This window comes from Oncorhynchus kisutch, unplaced genomic scaffold, assembly GCF_002021735.2.
Source record: "Oncorhynchus kisutch isolate 150728-3 unplaced genomic scaffold, Okis_V2 scaffold634, whole genome shotgun sequence".
NCBI lineage: Eukaryota > Metazoa > Chordata > Actinopteri > Salmoniformes > Salmonidae > Oncorhynchus > Oncorhynchus kisutch.
Genome location: NW_022262579.1, coordinates 146105 through 163700, shown reverse-complemented (window position 1 = coordinate 163700; position 17596 = coordinate 146105). Strand labels below are relative to the sequence as shown.

At 46.2% G+C, this 17596-nt stretch overlaps 1 protein-coding gene across 5 annotated transcripts in view; it reads right to left on the bottom strand.

Moving 5' to 3' along the window:
- Positions 1-6040: 6040 nt before the first annotated feature.
- The window catches only part of LOC109886581 (uncharacterized), a 50807-nt gene continuing 39251 nt past the window's right edge, over positions 6041-17596 (bottom strand). For 4 of the 5 annotated variants that reach the window (XM_031815802.1, XM_031815803.1, XM_031815800.1 and 1 more), the window contains one exon: positions 6041-7088. In XM_031815802.1, the coding sequence (XP_031671662.1) occupies positions 7057-7088 (32 nt within the window). In that variant the 3' untranslated portion in view covers positions 6041-7056. The remainder of the gene's footprint in view (positions 7089-17596) is intronic. The other variant, XR_004207182.1, reaches the window with a different exon arrangement.

Below are 17596 nucleotides of genomic sequence, written 5' to 3'. Positions count from 1 at the left end.
CCCTAGACCATAGAAACCACCCTAGACCTCCAAACCACAGAAACCACCCTAGACCTCCAAACCACAGAAACCACCCTAGATCCCTAGACCACAGAAACCACCCTAGACCACAGAAACCACCCCAGACCACAGAAACCACCCTAGACCTCCAAACCACAGAAACCACCCTAGACCTCCAAACCACAGAAACCACCCTAGATCCCTAGACCACAGAAACCACCCTAGACCACAGAAACCACCCTAGACCTCCAAACCACAGAAACCACCCTAGACCTCCAAACCACAGAAACCACCCTAGATCCCTAGACCACAGAAACCACCCTAGACCACAGAAACCACCCTAGACCACAGAAACCACCCTAGACCTCCAAACCACAGAAACCACCCTAGACCTCCAAACCACAGAAACCACCCTAGATCCCTAGACCACAGAAACCACCCTAGACCACAGAAACCACCCTAGACAACAGAAATCAACCTAGACCTCCAAACCACAGAAACCACCCTAGACCTCCAAACCACAGAAACCACCCTAGATCCCTAGACCACAGAAACCACCCTAGACCACAGAAACCACCCTAGACCACAGAAACCACCCTAGACCTCCAAACCACAGAAACCACCATAGACCACATAAACCACCCTAGACCACAGAAACCACCCTAGACCACAGAAACCACCCTAGACCTCCAAACCACAGAAACCACCATAGACCACAGAAACCACCCTAGACCTCCAAACCACAGAAACCACCCTAGACCTCCAAACCACAGAAACCACCCTAGATCCCTAGACCACAGAAACCACCCTAGACCACAGAAACCACCCTAGACAACAGAAATCAACCTAGACCTCCAAACCACAGAAACCACCCTAGACCTCCAAACCACAGAAACCACCCTAGATCCCTAGACCACAGAAACCACCCTAGACCACAGAAACCACCCTAGACCTCCAAACCACAGAAACCACCCTAGACCTCCAAACCACAGAAACCACCCTAGATCCCTAGACCACAGAAACCACCCTCGACCACAGAAACCACCCTAGACCACAGAAACCACCCTAGACCTCCAAACCACAGAAACCACCCTAGACCTCCAAACCACAGAAACCACCCTAGATCCCTAGACCACAGAAACCACCCTAGACCACAGACACCACCCTAGACCACATAAACCACCCTAGACAACAGAAATCAACCTAGACCTCCAAACCACAGAAACCACCCTAGACCTCCGAACCACAGAAACCACCCTAGACCTCCAAACCACAGAAACCACCCTATATCCCTAGACCACAGAAACCACCCTAGACCACAGAAACCACCCTAGACAACAGAAATCAACCTAGACCTCCAAACCACAGAAACCACCCTAGACCTCCGAACCACAGAAACCACCCTAGACCTCCAAACCACAGAAACCACCCTAGATCCCTAGACCACAGAAACCACCCTAGACCACAGAAACCACCCTAGACCACAGAAACCACCCTAGACCACAGAAACCACCCTAGACCTCCAAACCACAGAAACCACCATAGACCACAGAAATCACCCTAGACCTCCAAACCACAGAAACCACCCTAGACCTCCAAACCACAGAAACGACCCTAGATCCCTAGACCACAGAAACCACCCTAGACCATAGAAACCACCCTAGACCTCCAAACCACAGAAACCACCCTAGACCTCCAAACCACAGAAACCACCCTAGATCCCTAGACCACAGAAACCACCCTAGACCACAGAAACCACCCCAGACCACAGAAACCACCCTAGACCTCCAAACCACAGAAACCACCCTAGACCTCCAAACCACAGAAACCACCCTAGATCCCTAGACCACAGAAACCACCCTAGACCACAGAAACCACCCTAGACCTCCAAACCACAGAAACCACCCTAGATCCCTAGACCACAGAAACCACCCTAGACCACAGAAACCACCCTAGACCTCCAAACCACAGAAACCACCCTAGACCTCCAAACCACAGAAACCACCCTAGATCCCTAGACCACAGAAACCACCCTAGACCACAGAAACCACCCTAGACCACAGAAACCACCCTAGACCTCCAAACCACAGAAACCACCCTAGACCTCCAAACCACAGAAACCACCCTAGATCCCTAGACCACAGAAACCACCCTAGACCACAGAAACCACCCTAGACAACAGAAATCAACCTAGACCTCCAAACCACAGAAACCACCCTAGACCTCCAAACCACAGAAACCACCCTAGATCCCTAGACCACAGAAACCACCCTAGACCACAGAAACCACCCTAGACCACAGAAACCACCCTAGACCTCCAAACCACAGAAACCACCATAGACCACATAAACCACCCTAGACCACAGAAACCACCCTAGACCACAGAAACCACCCTAGACCTCCAAACCACAGAAACCACCATAGACCACAGAAACCACCCTAGACCTCCAAACCACAGAAACCACCCTAGACCTCCAAACCACAGAAACCACCCTAGATCCCTAGACCACAGAAACCACCCTAGACCACAGAAACCACCCTAGACAACAGAAATCAACCTAGACCTCCAAACCACAGAAACCACCCTAGACCTCCAAACCACAGAAACCACCCTAGATCCCTAGACCACAGAAACCACCCTAGACCACAGAAACCACCCTAGACCTCCAAACCACAGAAACCACCCTAGACCTCCAAACCACAGAAACCACCCTAGATCCCTAGACCACAGAAACCACCCTAGACCACAGAAACCACCCTAGACCACAGAAACCACCCTAGACCTCCAAACCACAGAAACCACCCTAGACCTCCAAACCACAGAAACCACCCTAGATCCCTAGACCACAGAAACCACCCTAGACCACAGAAACCACCCTAGACAACAGAAATCAACCTAGACCTCCAAACCACAGAAACCACCCTAGACCTCCAAACCACAGAAACCACCCTAGATCCCTAGACCACAGAAACCACCCTAGACCACAGAAACCACCCTAGACCACAGAAACCACCCTAGACCTCCAAACCACAGAAACCACCATAGACCACATAAACCACCCTAGACCACAGAAACCACCCTAGACCACAGAAACCACCCTAGACCTCCAAACCACAGAAACCACCATAGACCACAGAAACCACCCTAGACCTCCAAACCACAGAAACCACCCTAGACCTCCAAACCACAGAAACCACCCTAGATCCCTAGACCACAGAAACCACCCTAGACCACAGAAACCACCCTAGACAACAGAAATCAACCTAGACCTCCAAACCACAGAAACCACCCTAGACCTCCAAACCACAGAAACCACCCTAGATCCCTAGACCACAGAAACCACCCTAGACCACAGAAACCACCCTAGACCTCCAAACCACAGAAACCACCCTAGACCTCCAAACCACAGAAACCACCCTAGATCCCTAGACCACAGAAACCACCCTCGACCACAGAAACCACCCTAGACCACAGAAACCACCCTAGACCTCCAAACCACAGAAACCACCCTAGACCTCCAAACCACAGAAACCACCCTAGATCCCTAGACCACAGAAACCACCCTAGACCACAGACACCACCCTAGACCACATAAACCACCCTAGACAACAGAAATCAACCTAGACCTCCAAACCACAGAAACCACCCTAGACCTCCGAACCACAGAAACCACCCTAGACCTCCAAACCACAGAAACCACCCTATATCCCTAGACCACAGAAACCACCCTAGACCACAGAAACCACCCTAGACAACAGAAATCAACCTAGACCTCCAAACCACAGAAACCACCCTAGACCTCCGAACCACAGAAACCACCCTAGACCTCCAAACCACAGAAACCACCCTAGATCCCTAGACCACAGAAACCACCCTAGACCACAGAAACCACCCTAGACCACAGAAGCCACCCTAGACCACAGAAACCACCCTAGACCTCCAAACCACAGAAACCACCATAGACCACAGAAATCACCCTAGACCTCCAAACCACAGAAACCACCCTAGACCTCCAAACCACAGAAACGACCCTAGATCCCTAGACCACAGAAACCACCCTAGACCATAGAAACCACCCTAGACCTCCAAACCACAGAAACCACCCTAGACCTCCAAACCACAGAAACCACCCTAGATCCCTAGACCACAGAAACCACCCTAGACCACAGAAACCACCCCAGACCACAGAAACCACCCTAGACCTCCAAACCACAGAAACCACCCTAGACCTCCAAACCACAGAAACCACCCTAGATCCCTAGACCACAGAAACCACCCTAGACCACAGAAACCACCCTAGACCTCCAAACCACAGAAACCACCCTAGACCTCCAAACCACAGAAACCACCCTAGATCCCTAGACCACAGAAACCACCCTAGACCACAGAAACCACCCTAGACCACAGAAACCACCCTAGACCTCCAAACCACAGAAACCACCCTAGATCCCTAGACCACAGAAACCACCCTAGACCACAGAAACCACCCTAGACAACAGAAATCAACCTAGACCTCCAAACCACAGAAACCACCCTAGACCTCCAAACCACAGAAACCACCCTAGATCCCTAGACCACAGAAACCACCCTAGACCACAGAAACCACCCTAGACCACAGAAACCACCCTAGACCTCCAAACCACAGAAACCACCATAGACCACATAAACCACCCTAGACCACAGAAACCACTCTAGACCACAGAAACCACCCTAGACCTCCAAACCACAGAAACCACCATAGACCACAGAAACCACCCTAGACCTCCAAACCACAGAAACCACCCTAGACCTCCAAACCACAGAAACCACCCTAGATCCCTAGACCACAGAAACCACCCTAGACCACAGAAACCACCCTAGACAACAGAAATCAACCTAGACCTCCAAACCACAGAAACCACCCTAGACCTCCAAACCACAGAAACCACCCTAGATCCCTAGACCACAGAAACCACCCTAGACCACAGAAACCACCCTAGACCTCCAAACCACAGAAACCACCCTAGACCTCCAAACCACAGAAACCACCCTAGATCCCTAGACCACAGAAACCACCCTAGACCACAGAAACCACCCTAGACCACAGAAACCACCCTAGACCTCCAAACCACAGAAACCACCCTAGACCTCCAAACCACAGAAACCACCCTAGATCCCTAGACCACAGAAACCACCCTAGACCACAGACACCACCCTAGACCACATAAACCACCCTAGACAACAGAAATCAACCTAGACCTCCAAACCACAGAAACCACCCTAGACCTCCGAACCACAGAAACCACCCTAGACCTCCAAACCACAGAAACCACCCTATATCCCTAGACCACAGAAACCACCCTAGACCACAGAAACCACCCTAGACAACAGAAATCAACCTAGACCTCCAAACCACAGAAACCACCCTAGACCTCCGAACCACAGAAACCACCCTAGACCTCCAAACCACAGAAACCACCCTAGATCCCTAGACCACAGAAACCACCCTAGACCACATAAACCACCCTAGACAACAGAAATCAACCTAGACCTCCAAACCACAGAAACCACCCTAGACCACAGAAACCACCCTAGACAACAGAAATCAACCTAGACCTCCAATCCACAGAAACCACCCTAGACCACAGAAACCACCCTAGACCACAGAAACCACCCTAGACCACAGAAACCACCCTAGACCACAGAAACCACCCTAGACCACAGAAAGGACATCTAATACGTGAACCAGACACCATGGTTCACCAGACACCACCTCAATAGATAGAGGATCTCAGACCACATGAGATTCTGTGAAAAGGACTGGGTTCTGGCCTTTCTAGGGAGTTTTTCCTAGCCACCGTACTTCTACACCTGCATTTGGGCTTTTAGGCTGGGTTTCTGTACAGCACTTTGAGATATCAGCTGATGTACGAAGGGCTATATAAATACATTTGATTTGATTTAGCTGCCTAGCTAAATCAAATACGAATAATATAGACAAGCAGGATGCATAGATAACATAGATAACATAGATAACATAGATAACATAGAAGAACAACATTTAGTGGAGCCAACGATACAGTTTTTTTTTAATGGAAGGCTTCAAATCAGTACACAGCCCATATGCATAGATAACATAGATAACATAGATAACATAGATAACATAGATAACATAGATAACATAGATAACATTGACAACATAGATAACATAGATAACATAGAACAACAACATTTGTTACATGGTAATTCCACAACTAAACCGGTATTCTACACATTATTTTTCTTCTTCTAGACCCTCAGAAAGCTTCTGGTGAAGTAGACAGACATTCATTGGAGCTCTCAGTAGGATTCGATACGATTGGCTTAGGAGCAGCTCTCCGTAGGATTCGATACGATTGGCTTAGGAGCAGCTCTCCGTAGGATTCGATACGATTGGCTTAGGGGCAGCTCTCCGTAGGATTCGATACGATTGGCTTAGGAGCAGCTCTCCGTAGGATTCGATACGATTGGCTTAGGAGCAGCTCTCCGTAGGATTCGGTACGATTGGCTTAGGAGCAGCTCTCCGTAGGATTCGGTACGATTGGCTTAGGAGCAGCTCTCCGTAGGATTCGATACGATTGGCTTAGGAGCAGCTCTCCGTAGGATTCGGTACAATTGGCTTAGGAGCAGCTCTCCGTAGGATTCGGTACGATTGGCTTAGGAGCAGCTCTCCGTAGGATTCGATACGATTGGCTTAGGAGCAGTAAAACACACAGCCAGTGTGCTTCTGGAAACCAAACAGGGTTTTTGGATCATAAACAGCAGTAATATGAAAGGCGTTATCATTAAAACGTTGGAACATTATAACATTGTTTTGTTTCATTTCTAATCCCATTTTCACTACAAATTTAAAAAAATTGTTAATCTTTTTTATTTTTATGATGTTGCTTATTTATAATGTGTATTAATACTTTCGTTGGGATAATCGTTAGTCCGTCTTGATGGTTGTTGGGTCTCTCAAAGTAGGGCAGTATGCTGGAAGGAGGGGGTGGAGATCACGTACGTTCGGACCATTCATCCTTGGCTTCACTCAGTGACTAGCCCTTTGAAGGATCTGTTCTAACAGTTTCTGTAAAGAGGAAAGAGAGAGAGAGAGAGAGAGAGAGAGAGAGAGAGAGAGAGCACACATCACACATTGAGCATCTATTACTGAGGGCTATGCTATAGATCACGGTCATATTCTCCCTGTGAAACCCCATAGACTCCCTCCAGAACCCTCCAAAGCCCAACGAAGACTAAACAACTAAAGTCAAGAGAACTCAACTGCCCACTATCTCTCTGCCTCAGATGGGAATCAATAGCCTTTGTACCCATCCAGACATCCAGGCCACCGTGCCCACAGTCAACGGCCTGTTTTTGGTACCACATTCAGGTTGTCTAGTCTCGTATCTATTGAAGCAGAGGAGACAGAGGCGGTGGCCTGGTTTCCTGGTTTCCTGTGCTTTCTCAGGCTGTAGCAGAGTGGAGGTGGAGGTGGATAAGACTGGGTCTGTCTGTCTGTCTGTCTGTCTGTCTGTCTGTGGGCTCTGTCTGCCTGCCTGTCTGCCTGTCTGTCTGTCTGTCTGTCTGTCTGTCTGTCTGTGGGCTTTGTCTGTCTGTGGGCTCTGTCTGTCTGTGGGCTCTGTCTGTCTGCCTGCCTGTCTGTCTGTGGGCTCTGTCTGCCTGTCTGTCTGCCTGTCTGTCTGTGGGCTCTGTCTGCCTGTCTGTCTGTCTGTCTGTCTGCCTGTGGGCTCTGTCTGTCTGCCTGTCTGTCTGTCTGTGGGCTCTGTCTGGCTGCCTGCCTGTCTGTCTGTCTGTGGGCTCTGCCTGTCTGCCTGCCTGCCTGCCTGCCTGTCTGTCTGTCTGTCTGTCTGTCTGTCTGTCTGTCTGTCTGTCTGTCTGTCTGCCTGTCTGTTTGTGGGCTCTGTCTGTCTGCCTGTCTGTCTGTCTGTCTGCCTGTGTGCTCTGTCTGTCTGTCTGCTTGTCTGTCTGCCTGCCTGTCTGTGGGCTCTGTCTGCCTGTCTGTCTGTCTTTCTGCCTGCCTGCCTGCCTGTCTGTGGGCTCTGTCTGCCTGTCTGTCTGTCTTTCTGCCTGCCTGTCTGTCTGTGGGCTCTGTCTGCCGGTCTGTGGGCTCTGTCTGTCTGTTTGTGGGCTCTGTCTGCCTGTCTGTGGGCTCTGTCTGCCTGTCTGTCTGCCTGTCTGTCTGTCTGCCTGCCGGCCTGTCTGCCTGTCTGTGGGCTCTGTCTGTCTGTCTGTGTCTGTGGGCTCTGTCTGGCTGCCTGCCTGCCTGTCTGTCTGTCTGTGGGCTCTGTCTGCCTGTTTGTCTGTCTGTCTGTCTGTCTGTCTGTCTGTCTGTCTGCCTGTCTGTGGGATCTGTCTGTCTGTCTGTCTGTCTGCCTGTCTGTGGGCTCTGTCTGCCTGTCTGTCTGTCTGTCTGTCTGTCTGTCTGTCTGTCTGTCTGCCCGCCTGCCTGTCTGTCTGTGGGATCTGTCGGCCTGTCTGTCTGTCTGTCTGCCAGCCTGTCTGTGGGCTCTGTCTGTCTGTCTGTCTGTCTGTCTGCCTGCCGGCCTGTCTGCCTGTCTGTGGGCTCTGTCTGTCTGCTTGTCTGCCTGTCTGCCTGGCTGCTTGCCTGTCTTTCTGCCTGTCTGTCTGTCTGTGGGCTCTGTCTGCCTGTCTGTCTGCCAGTCTGCCTGTCTGTCTGTCTGCCTGCCTGTCTGTGGGCTCTGTCTGTCTGTCTGCCTGTCTGTGGGCTCTGTCTGTCTGTCTGTGGGCTCTGTCTGCCTGTCTGTGGGATCTGTCTGCCTGTCTGTCTGTCTGCCTGCCTGCCGGTCAGTGGGATCTGTCTGTCTGCCTGCCTGCCTGTCTGTCTGTCTGCCTGCCTGCCGCCTGCCTGTCTGTCTGTGGGATCTGTCAGCCTGTGTGTCTGTCTGTCTGTCTGTCGTGTGGGCTCTGTCTGCCTGTCTGTCTGCCTGCCGGCCTGTCTGTGGGCTCTGTCTGTCTGCCTTTCTGCCTGGCTGCTTTCTGTCTGTGGGCTCTGTCTGCCTGTCTGCCAGTCTGCCTGTCTGTCTGCCTACCTGGCTGTGGGCTCTGCCTGCCTGTCTGTGGGCTCTGTCTGCGGGCTCTGTCTGCCTGTCTGTTTGCCTGTCTGTTTGCCTGTCTGTCTCCCTGCCAGCCATCAGCTGTACTATGGCTTTGCGGTGTGATTGCGACTGTGTACCTCTCTCTCTCTCTCTCTCTCTCTCTCTCTCTCTCTCTCTCTCTCTCTCTCTCTCTCTCTCTCTCTCTCTCTCTCTCGCTCTCTCTCTCTCTCTCTCTCTCTCTCTCTCAAGGCCTTTTTGTTTGCCTGTGGACACTGGGCTCATACACCGAGACAGAACAATGAGTCTGTTCATTGACAGCCGTAACCAGACAGAGAGGGAGAGAGGAGAAAGAGAGGGCAGGAGGACCCAGTGGCCCTGCACCCAGAGACAGAGGCATTTTCTAAAGGGAAATATCATGAATAACCATGCCTTAACAGCCTAACGAACAGAAACAACAGCAACAAAACAGAGAGATGGAAAATGTCACGCTTCGGTGGGTCTTTGCAAGAGGATTCTCTCTCCTCCCCTCCTCTCACAATACAACCATGTGCTCCCCTCACAATACAACCATGTGCTCCCCTCACAATACAACCATGTGCTCCCCTCACAATACAACCATGTGCTCCCCTCACAATACAACCATGTGCTCCCCTCACAATACAACCATGTGCTCCCCTCACAATACAACCATGTGCTCCCCTCACAATACAACCATGTGCTCCCCTCACAATACAACCATGTGCTCCCCTCACAATACAACCATGTGCTCCCCTCACTCTCATCAGTAGACAACAGTAAACACAATACAACCATATGCTCCCCTCACAATACAACCATGTGCTCCCTCACAATGCAACCATGTGCTCCTCTCACAATACAACCATGTGCTCCCCTCACTCTCACCAGTAGACAACAGTAAAAACAATACAACCATGTGCTCCCCTCACTCTCACCAGTAGACAACAGTAACCACAATACAACCATGTGCTCCCCTCACTCTCATCAGTAGACAACAGTAAACACAATACAACCATGTGCTCCCCTCACTCTCACCAGTAGACAACAGTAAACACAATACAACCATGTGCTCCCCTCACTCTCACCAGTAGACAACAGTAACCGCAATACAACCATGTGCTCCCCTCACTCTCACCAGCAGACAACAGTAACCACAGTACAACCATGTGCTCCCCTCACTCTCATCAGTAGACAACAGTAAACACAATACAACCATGTGCTCCCCTCACAATACAACCATGTGCTCCCCTCACAATACAACCATGTGCTCCCCTCACAATACAACCACGTGCTCCCCTCACAATACAACCATGTGCTCCCCTCACTCTCACCAGTAGACAACAGTAACCACAATACAACCATGTGCTCCCCTCACTCTCATCAGTAGACAACAGTAAACACAATACAACCATGTGCTCCCCTCACTCTCACCAGTAGACAACAGTAAACACAATACAACCATGTGCTCCCCTCACTCTCACCAGTAGACAACAGTAACCACAATACAACCATGTGCTCCCCTCACTCTCACCAGTAGACAACAGTAAACACAGTACAACCATGTGCTCCCCTCACAATACAACCATGTGCTCCCCTCACAATACAACCATGTGCTCCCCTCACTCTCATCAGTAGACAACAGTAAACACAATACAACCATGTGCTCCCCTCACAATACAACCATGTGCTCCCCTCACAATACATCCATGTGCTCCCCTCACAATACAACCATGTGCTCCCCTCACAATACAACCATGTGCTCCCCTCACTCTCACCAGTAGACAACAGTAAACACAATACAACCAATGTGCTCCCCTCACTCTCATCAGTAGACAACAGTAAACACAATACAACCATGTGCTCCCCTCACTCTCACCAGTAGACAACAGTAAACACAATACAACCATGTGCTCCCCTCACTCTCATCAGTAGACAACAGTAAACACAATACAACCATGTGCTCCCCTCACTCTCATCAGTAGACAACAGTAAACACAATACAACCATGTGCTCCCCTCACTCTCATCAGTAGACAACAGTAAACACAATACAACCATGTGCTCCCCTCACAATACAACCATGTGCTCCCCTCACAATACAACCATGTGCTCCCCTCACAATACAACCATGTGCTCCCCTCACTCTCACCAGTAGACAGCAGTAACCACAATACAACAATGTGCTTGGACTTGTGACTTTGATGTCCCGACACGTGTCATTTGATTTCCTCGTCTTGTGACGAGGAGTGATTCAAGTGTAAATATATGTGAACAGGGCCCTCTAGTGGCCACAGCAAGCAGCACGTGACGTTGTGTGCTCAACTTGGGGGACAAGCAGTGTTTTTTTAGTTGGAAAACATGGAAGGACACGAGACCCGAGGGACAGGCGATGGTGGTCATTTTGTTCAGTTTAAATATCTGCATCTCTAGTCCTACGATAACCAATTACATGAATATGTCCCTTGACAAAAGGAAACACATCATCTGTTTACTAGTCAGGGAAGAATCAATGTAAACCTGAGAATTAATCACCTCTGATGAAAGGGTTCCAGTTATACTCTTCCCAGGCCTAATCCTAACCAGTACTAGGCTTCCCAGGCCTAATCCTAACCAGTACTAGGCTTCCCAGGCCTAATCCTAACCAGTTCTAGGTTTCCCAGGCCTAATCCTAACCAGTTCTAGGTTTCCCAGGCCTAATCCTAACCAGTTCTAGGTTTCCCAGGCCTAATCATACCTATTACTTTTACAACAACAAATCTTTATAAAAATTTTAAAAAAATATACATCAAATGTTATCGTCCTCTTTCCCATGCTTTACAGTTCTGGTTTTAATCACAGTGAGCTTGAACCCAAAACGACAATACAGAAATGTCCAATCAACCTACGCATCGCTCCCGGCAACGCGAGGCCATTACCTTCCAACAGTAATTGAGCTGTAGAGGACGATACCTTTACAACAGCTTCAGGCCTTTCCTGTGAGACATTCATGGAAACGCTGTGGCCTTTTGCAAGGTAATGGAGGGTGTAGGACAGAGGTGGAGCTGGTGTGTTAAACTAGTTCAATGTCTTTATGGCTCATAGACTCAGTAATGGGCTGTTAACGAAGTTCAGTTCATTGTTTTTATGGCTCATAGACTCATTAATGGGCTGTATGTTGTTCAGTGACAACATACATACTAGTTAGTTTTTCGATTTCTGTGGCAGTTATGTTCAAATAATCACTAGTATATTACTATAATCCCTACTATCCCTACTATATCCCTACTATATCACTATAATCCCTACTATATCACTATAATCCCTACTATATACCTATAATCCCTACTATATCACTCTAATCCCTACTTTATCACTATAATCCCTACTTTATCACTATAATCCCTATTGTAATGACTATAATCCCTACTGTAATCACTAAAATCCTTACTGTAATCATTATACTCCCTACTGTAATCACTACAATCCCTACTGTAATCACTACAATCCCTACTGTAATCACTATAATCCCTACAATAATCACAATTACCCCTACTGTAATCACTATAATCCCTACTGTATCACTCTAATCCATATTGTAATCACTATAATCCCTACTATATCACTCTAATCCCTACTTTATCACTATAATCCCTACTTTATCACTATAATCCCTATTGTAATGACTATAATCCCTACTGTAATCACTAAAATCCTTACTGTAATCATTATACTCCCTACTGTAATCATGACAATCCATACTGTAATCACTACAATCCCTACTGTAATCACTATACTCCCTACTGTAATCACAATTACCCCTACTGTAATCACTATAATCCCTACTGTATCACTCTAATCCCTATTGTAATCACTATAGTCCCTACTGTAATCACTATAATCCCTACTGTAATCACTATAATCCCTACCTTGTCACTATAATCCCTATTGTAATGACTATAATCCCTACTGTAATCACTAAAATCCTTACTGTAATCATTATACTCCCTACTGTAATCACTACAATCCCTACTGTAGTCAACAAACAGATTACCGACCATTTCGAATCTCACCATACCTTCTCTGCTATGCAATCCGGTTTCAGAGCTGGTCATGGGTGTACCTCAGCCACGCTCAAGGTCCTAAACGATATCTTAACCGCCATCGATAAGAAACATTACTGTGCAGCCGTATTCATTGATCTGGCCAAGGCTTTCGACTCTGTCAATCACCATATCCTCATCGGCAGACTCGACAGCCTTGGTTTCTCAAATGATTGCCTCGCCTGGTTCACCAACTACTTCTCTGATAGAGTTCAGTGTGTCAAATCGGAGGGTCTGCTGTCCGGACCTCTGGCAGTCTCTATGGGGGTGCCACAGGGTTCAATTCTTGGACCGACTCTCTTCTCTGTATACATCAATGAGGTCGCTCTTGCTGCTGGTGAGTCCCTGATCCACCTCTACGCAGACGACACCATTCTGTATACTTCCGGCCCTTCTTTGGACACTGTGTTAACAACCCTCCAGGCAAGCTTCAATGCCATACAACTCTCCTTCCGTGGCCTCCAATTGCTCTTAAATACAAGTAAAACTAAATGCATGCTCTTCAACCGATCGCTACCTGCACCTACCCGCCTGTCCAACATCACTACTCTGGACGGCTCTGACTTAGAATACGTGGACAACTACAAATACTTAGGTGTCTGGTTAGACTGTAAACTCTCCTTCCAGACCCATATCAAACATCTCCAATCCAAAGTTAAATCTAGAATTGGCTTCCTATTTCGCAACAAAGCATCCTTCACTCATGCTGCCAAACATACCCTTGTAAAACTGACCATCCTACCAATCCTCGACTTTGGCGATGTCATTTACAAAATAGCCTCCAATACCCTACTCAACAAATTGGATGCAGTCTATCACAGTGCAATCCGTTTTATCACCAAAGCCCCATATACTACCCACCATTGCGACCTGTACGCTCTCGTTGGCTGGCCCTCGCTTCATACTCGTCGCCAAACCCACTGGCTCCATGTCATCTACAAGACCCTGCTAGGTAAAGTCCCCCCTTATCTCAGCTCGCTGGTCACCATAGCATCTCCCACCTGTAGCACACGCTCCAGCAGGTATATCTCTCTAGTCACCCCCAAAACCAATTCTTTCTTTGGCCGCCTCTCCTTCCAGTTCTCTGCTGCCAATGACTGGAACGAACATCAAAAATCTCTGAAACTGGAAACACTTATCTCCCTCACTAGCTTTAAGCACCAACTGTCAGAGCAGCTCACAGATTACTGCACCTGTACATAGCCCACCTATAATTTAGCCCAAACAACTACCTCTTTCCCAACTGTATTTAATTTTTATTTATTTATTTATTTTGCTCCTTTGCACCCCATTATTTTTTATTTCTACTTTGCACATTCTTCCATTGCAAAACTACCATTCCAGTATTTTACTTGCTATATTGTATTTACTTTGCCATCATGGCCTTTTTTGCCTTTACCTCCCTTCTCACCTCATTTGCTCACATTGTATATAGACTTGTTTATACTGCATTATTGACTGTATGTTTGTTTTTACTCCATGTGTAACTCTGTGTCGTTTTATCTGTCGAACTGCTTTGCTTTATCTTGGCCAGGTCGCAATTGTAAATGAGAACTTGTTCTCAACTTGCCTACCTGGTTAAATAAATGTGTTCTCAACTTGCCTACCTGGTTAAATAAATGTGTTCTCAACTTGCCTACCTGGTTAAATAAATGTGTTCTCAACTTGCCTACCTGGTTAAATAAATGTGTTCTCAACTTGCCTACCTGGTTAAATAAATGTGTTCTCAACTTGCCTACCTGGTTAAATAAATGTGTTCTCAACTTGCCGTCCTGGTTAAATAAAGGTGTTCTCAACTAGCCTACCTGGTTAAATAAAGGTGTTCTCAACTAGCCTACCTGGTTAAATAAAGGTGTTCTCAACTAGCCTACCTGGTTAAATAAAGGTGTTCTCAACTAGCCTACCTGGTTAAATAAAGGTGTTCTCAACTAGCCTACCTGGTTAAATAAAGGTGTTCTCAACTAGCCTCCCTGGTTAAATAAAGGTGTTCTCAACTAGCCTACCTGGTTAAATAAAGGTGTTCTCAACTAGCCTACCTGGTTAAATAAAGGTGTTCTCAACTAGACTACCTGGTTAAATAAAGGTGTTCTCAACTAGCCTACCTGGTTAAATAAAGGTGTTCTCAACTAGCCTACCTGGTTAAATAAAGGTGTTCTCAACTAGCCTACCTGGTTAAATAAAGGTGTTCTCAACTAGCCTACCTGGTTAAATAAAGGTGTTCTCAACTAGCCTACCTGGTTAAATAAAGGTGTTCTCAACTAGCCTACCTGGTTAAATAAAGGTGTTCTCAACTAGCCTACCTGGTTAAATAAAGGTGTTCTCAACTAGCCTACCTGGTTAAATAAAGGTGTTCTCAACTAGCCTACCTGGTTAAATAAAGGTGTTCTCAACTAGCCTACCTGGTTAAATAAAGGTGTTCTCAACTAGCCTACCTGGTTAAATAAAGGTGTTCTCAACTAGCCTACCTGGTTAAATAAAGGTGTTCTCAACTAGCCTACCTGGTTAAATAAAGGTGTTCTCAACTAGCCTACCTGGTTAAATAAAGGTGTTCTCAACTAGCCTACCTGGTTAAATAAAGGTGTTCTCAACTAGCCTACCAGGTTAAATAACTAACTAATAAATAAAAAAATATATAAAAAAATCACTATAATCCTACTGTAATCACTATACTCCCTAATGTATCACTCTAATCCCTATTGTAATCACTATAGTCCCTACTGTAATCACTATAATCCCTACTGTAATCACTATAATCCTTACTGTAGTCACTATACTCCCTACTGTAATCACTATAATCCCTAATGTAATCACTATAATCCTTACTATATCACTATAATCCTTACTATATCACTATAATCCCTACCGTACCACTATAATCCCTACCATATCACTATAATCCCTACTATATCACTATAATCCCTACTGTACCACTATAATCCCTACTATATCACTATAATCCATACTGTAATCCCTACTGTAATCACTATAATACCTACTATATCACTATAATCCCTACTATATCACTATAACCCTACTGTACCACTATAATCCCTACTATATACCTATACTCCCTACTATAGCACTATAATCCCTACCGTACCACTATAATCCCTACCATATCACTATAATCCCTACTATATCACTATAATCCCTACTGTACCACTATAATCCCTACTATATCACTATAATCCATACTGTAATCCCTACTGTAATCACTATAATACCTACTGTATCACTCTAATCCCTATTGTAATCACTATAGTCCCTACTGTAATCACTATAATCCCTACTGTAATCACTATAATCCTTACTGTAGTCACTATACTCCCTACTGTAATCACTATAATCCCTAATGTAATCACTATAATCCTTACTATATCACTATAATCCTTACTATATCACTATAATCCCTACCGTACCACTATAATCCCTACCATATCACTATAATCCCTACTATATCACTATAATCCCTACTGTACCACTATAATCCCTACTATATCACTATAATCCATACTGTAATCCCTACTGTAATCACTATAATACCTACTATATCACTATAATCCCTACTATATCACTATAACCCTACTGTACCACTATAATCCCTACTATATACCTATACTCCCTACTATAGCACTATAATCCCTACTATAGCACTATAATCCCTATTGTAATCACTATAATCCCTACTGTAATCACTATAATCCTTACTCTAATCACTATACTCCCTACTGTAATCACTATACTCCCTACTGTAATCACTATAATCCCTACTATATCCCTACTCCCTACTGTAATCACTACAATCCCTACTGTAATCACTACAATCCCTACTGTAGATCAATATAATCCCTACTGTAATCACTATTATCCCTATTGTAATGACTATAATCCCTACTGTTATCACTAAAATCCTTACTGTAATCATTATACTCCCTACTGTAATCACTACAATCCCTACTGTAATCACTACAATCCCCACTGTACATCACTATAATCCCTACCGCAATCACAATTACCCCTACTGTAATCACTATAATCCCTACTGTATCACTCTAATCCCTATTGTAATCACTATAATCCTTACTGTAATCACTATAATCCTTACTGTAATCACTATACTCCCTACTGTAATCACTATAATCCCTACTGTAATCACTATAATCCTTACTATATCACTATAATCCTTACTATATCACTATAATCCCTACCGTACCACTATAATCCCTACTGTAATCACTATAATCCTTACTGTAATCACTATAATTCCTACTATATCACTATACTCCCTACTGTACCACTATAATCCCTACTATATACCTATAATCCCTACTATATCACTCTAATCCCTACTTTATCACTATAATCCCTACTGTATCACTATAATCCCTACTATATCACTATAATCCCTACTATATCACCATA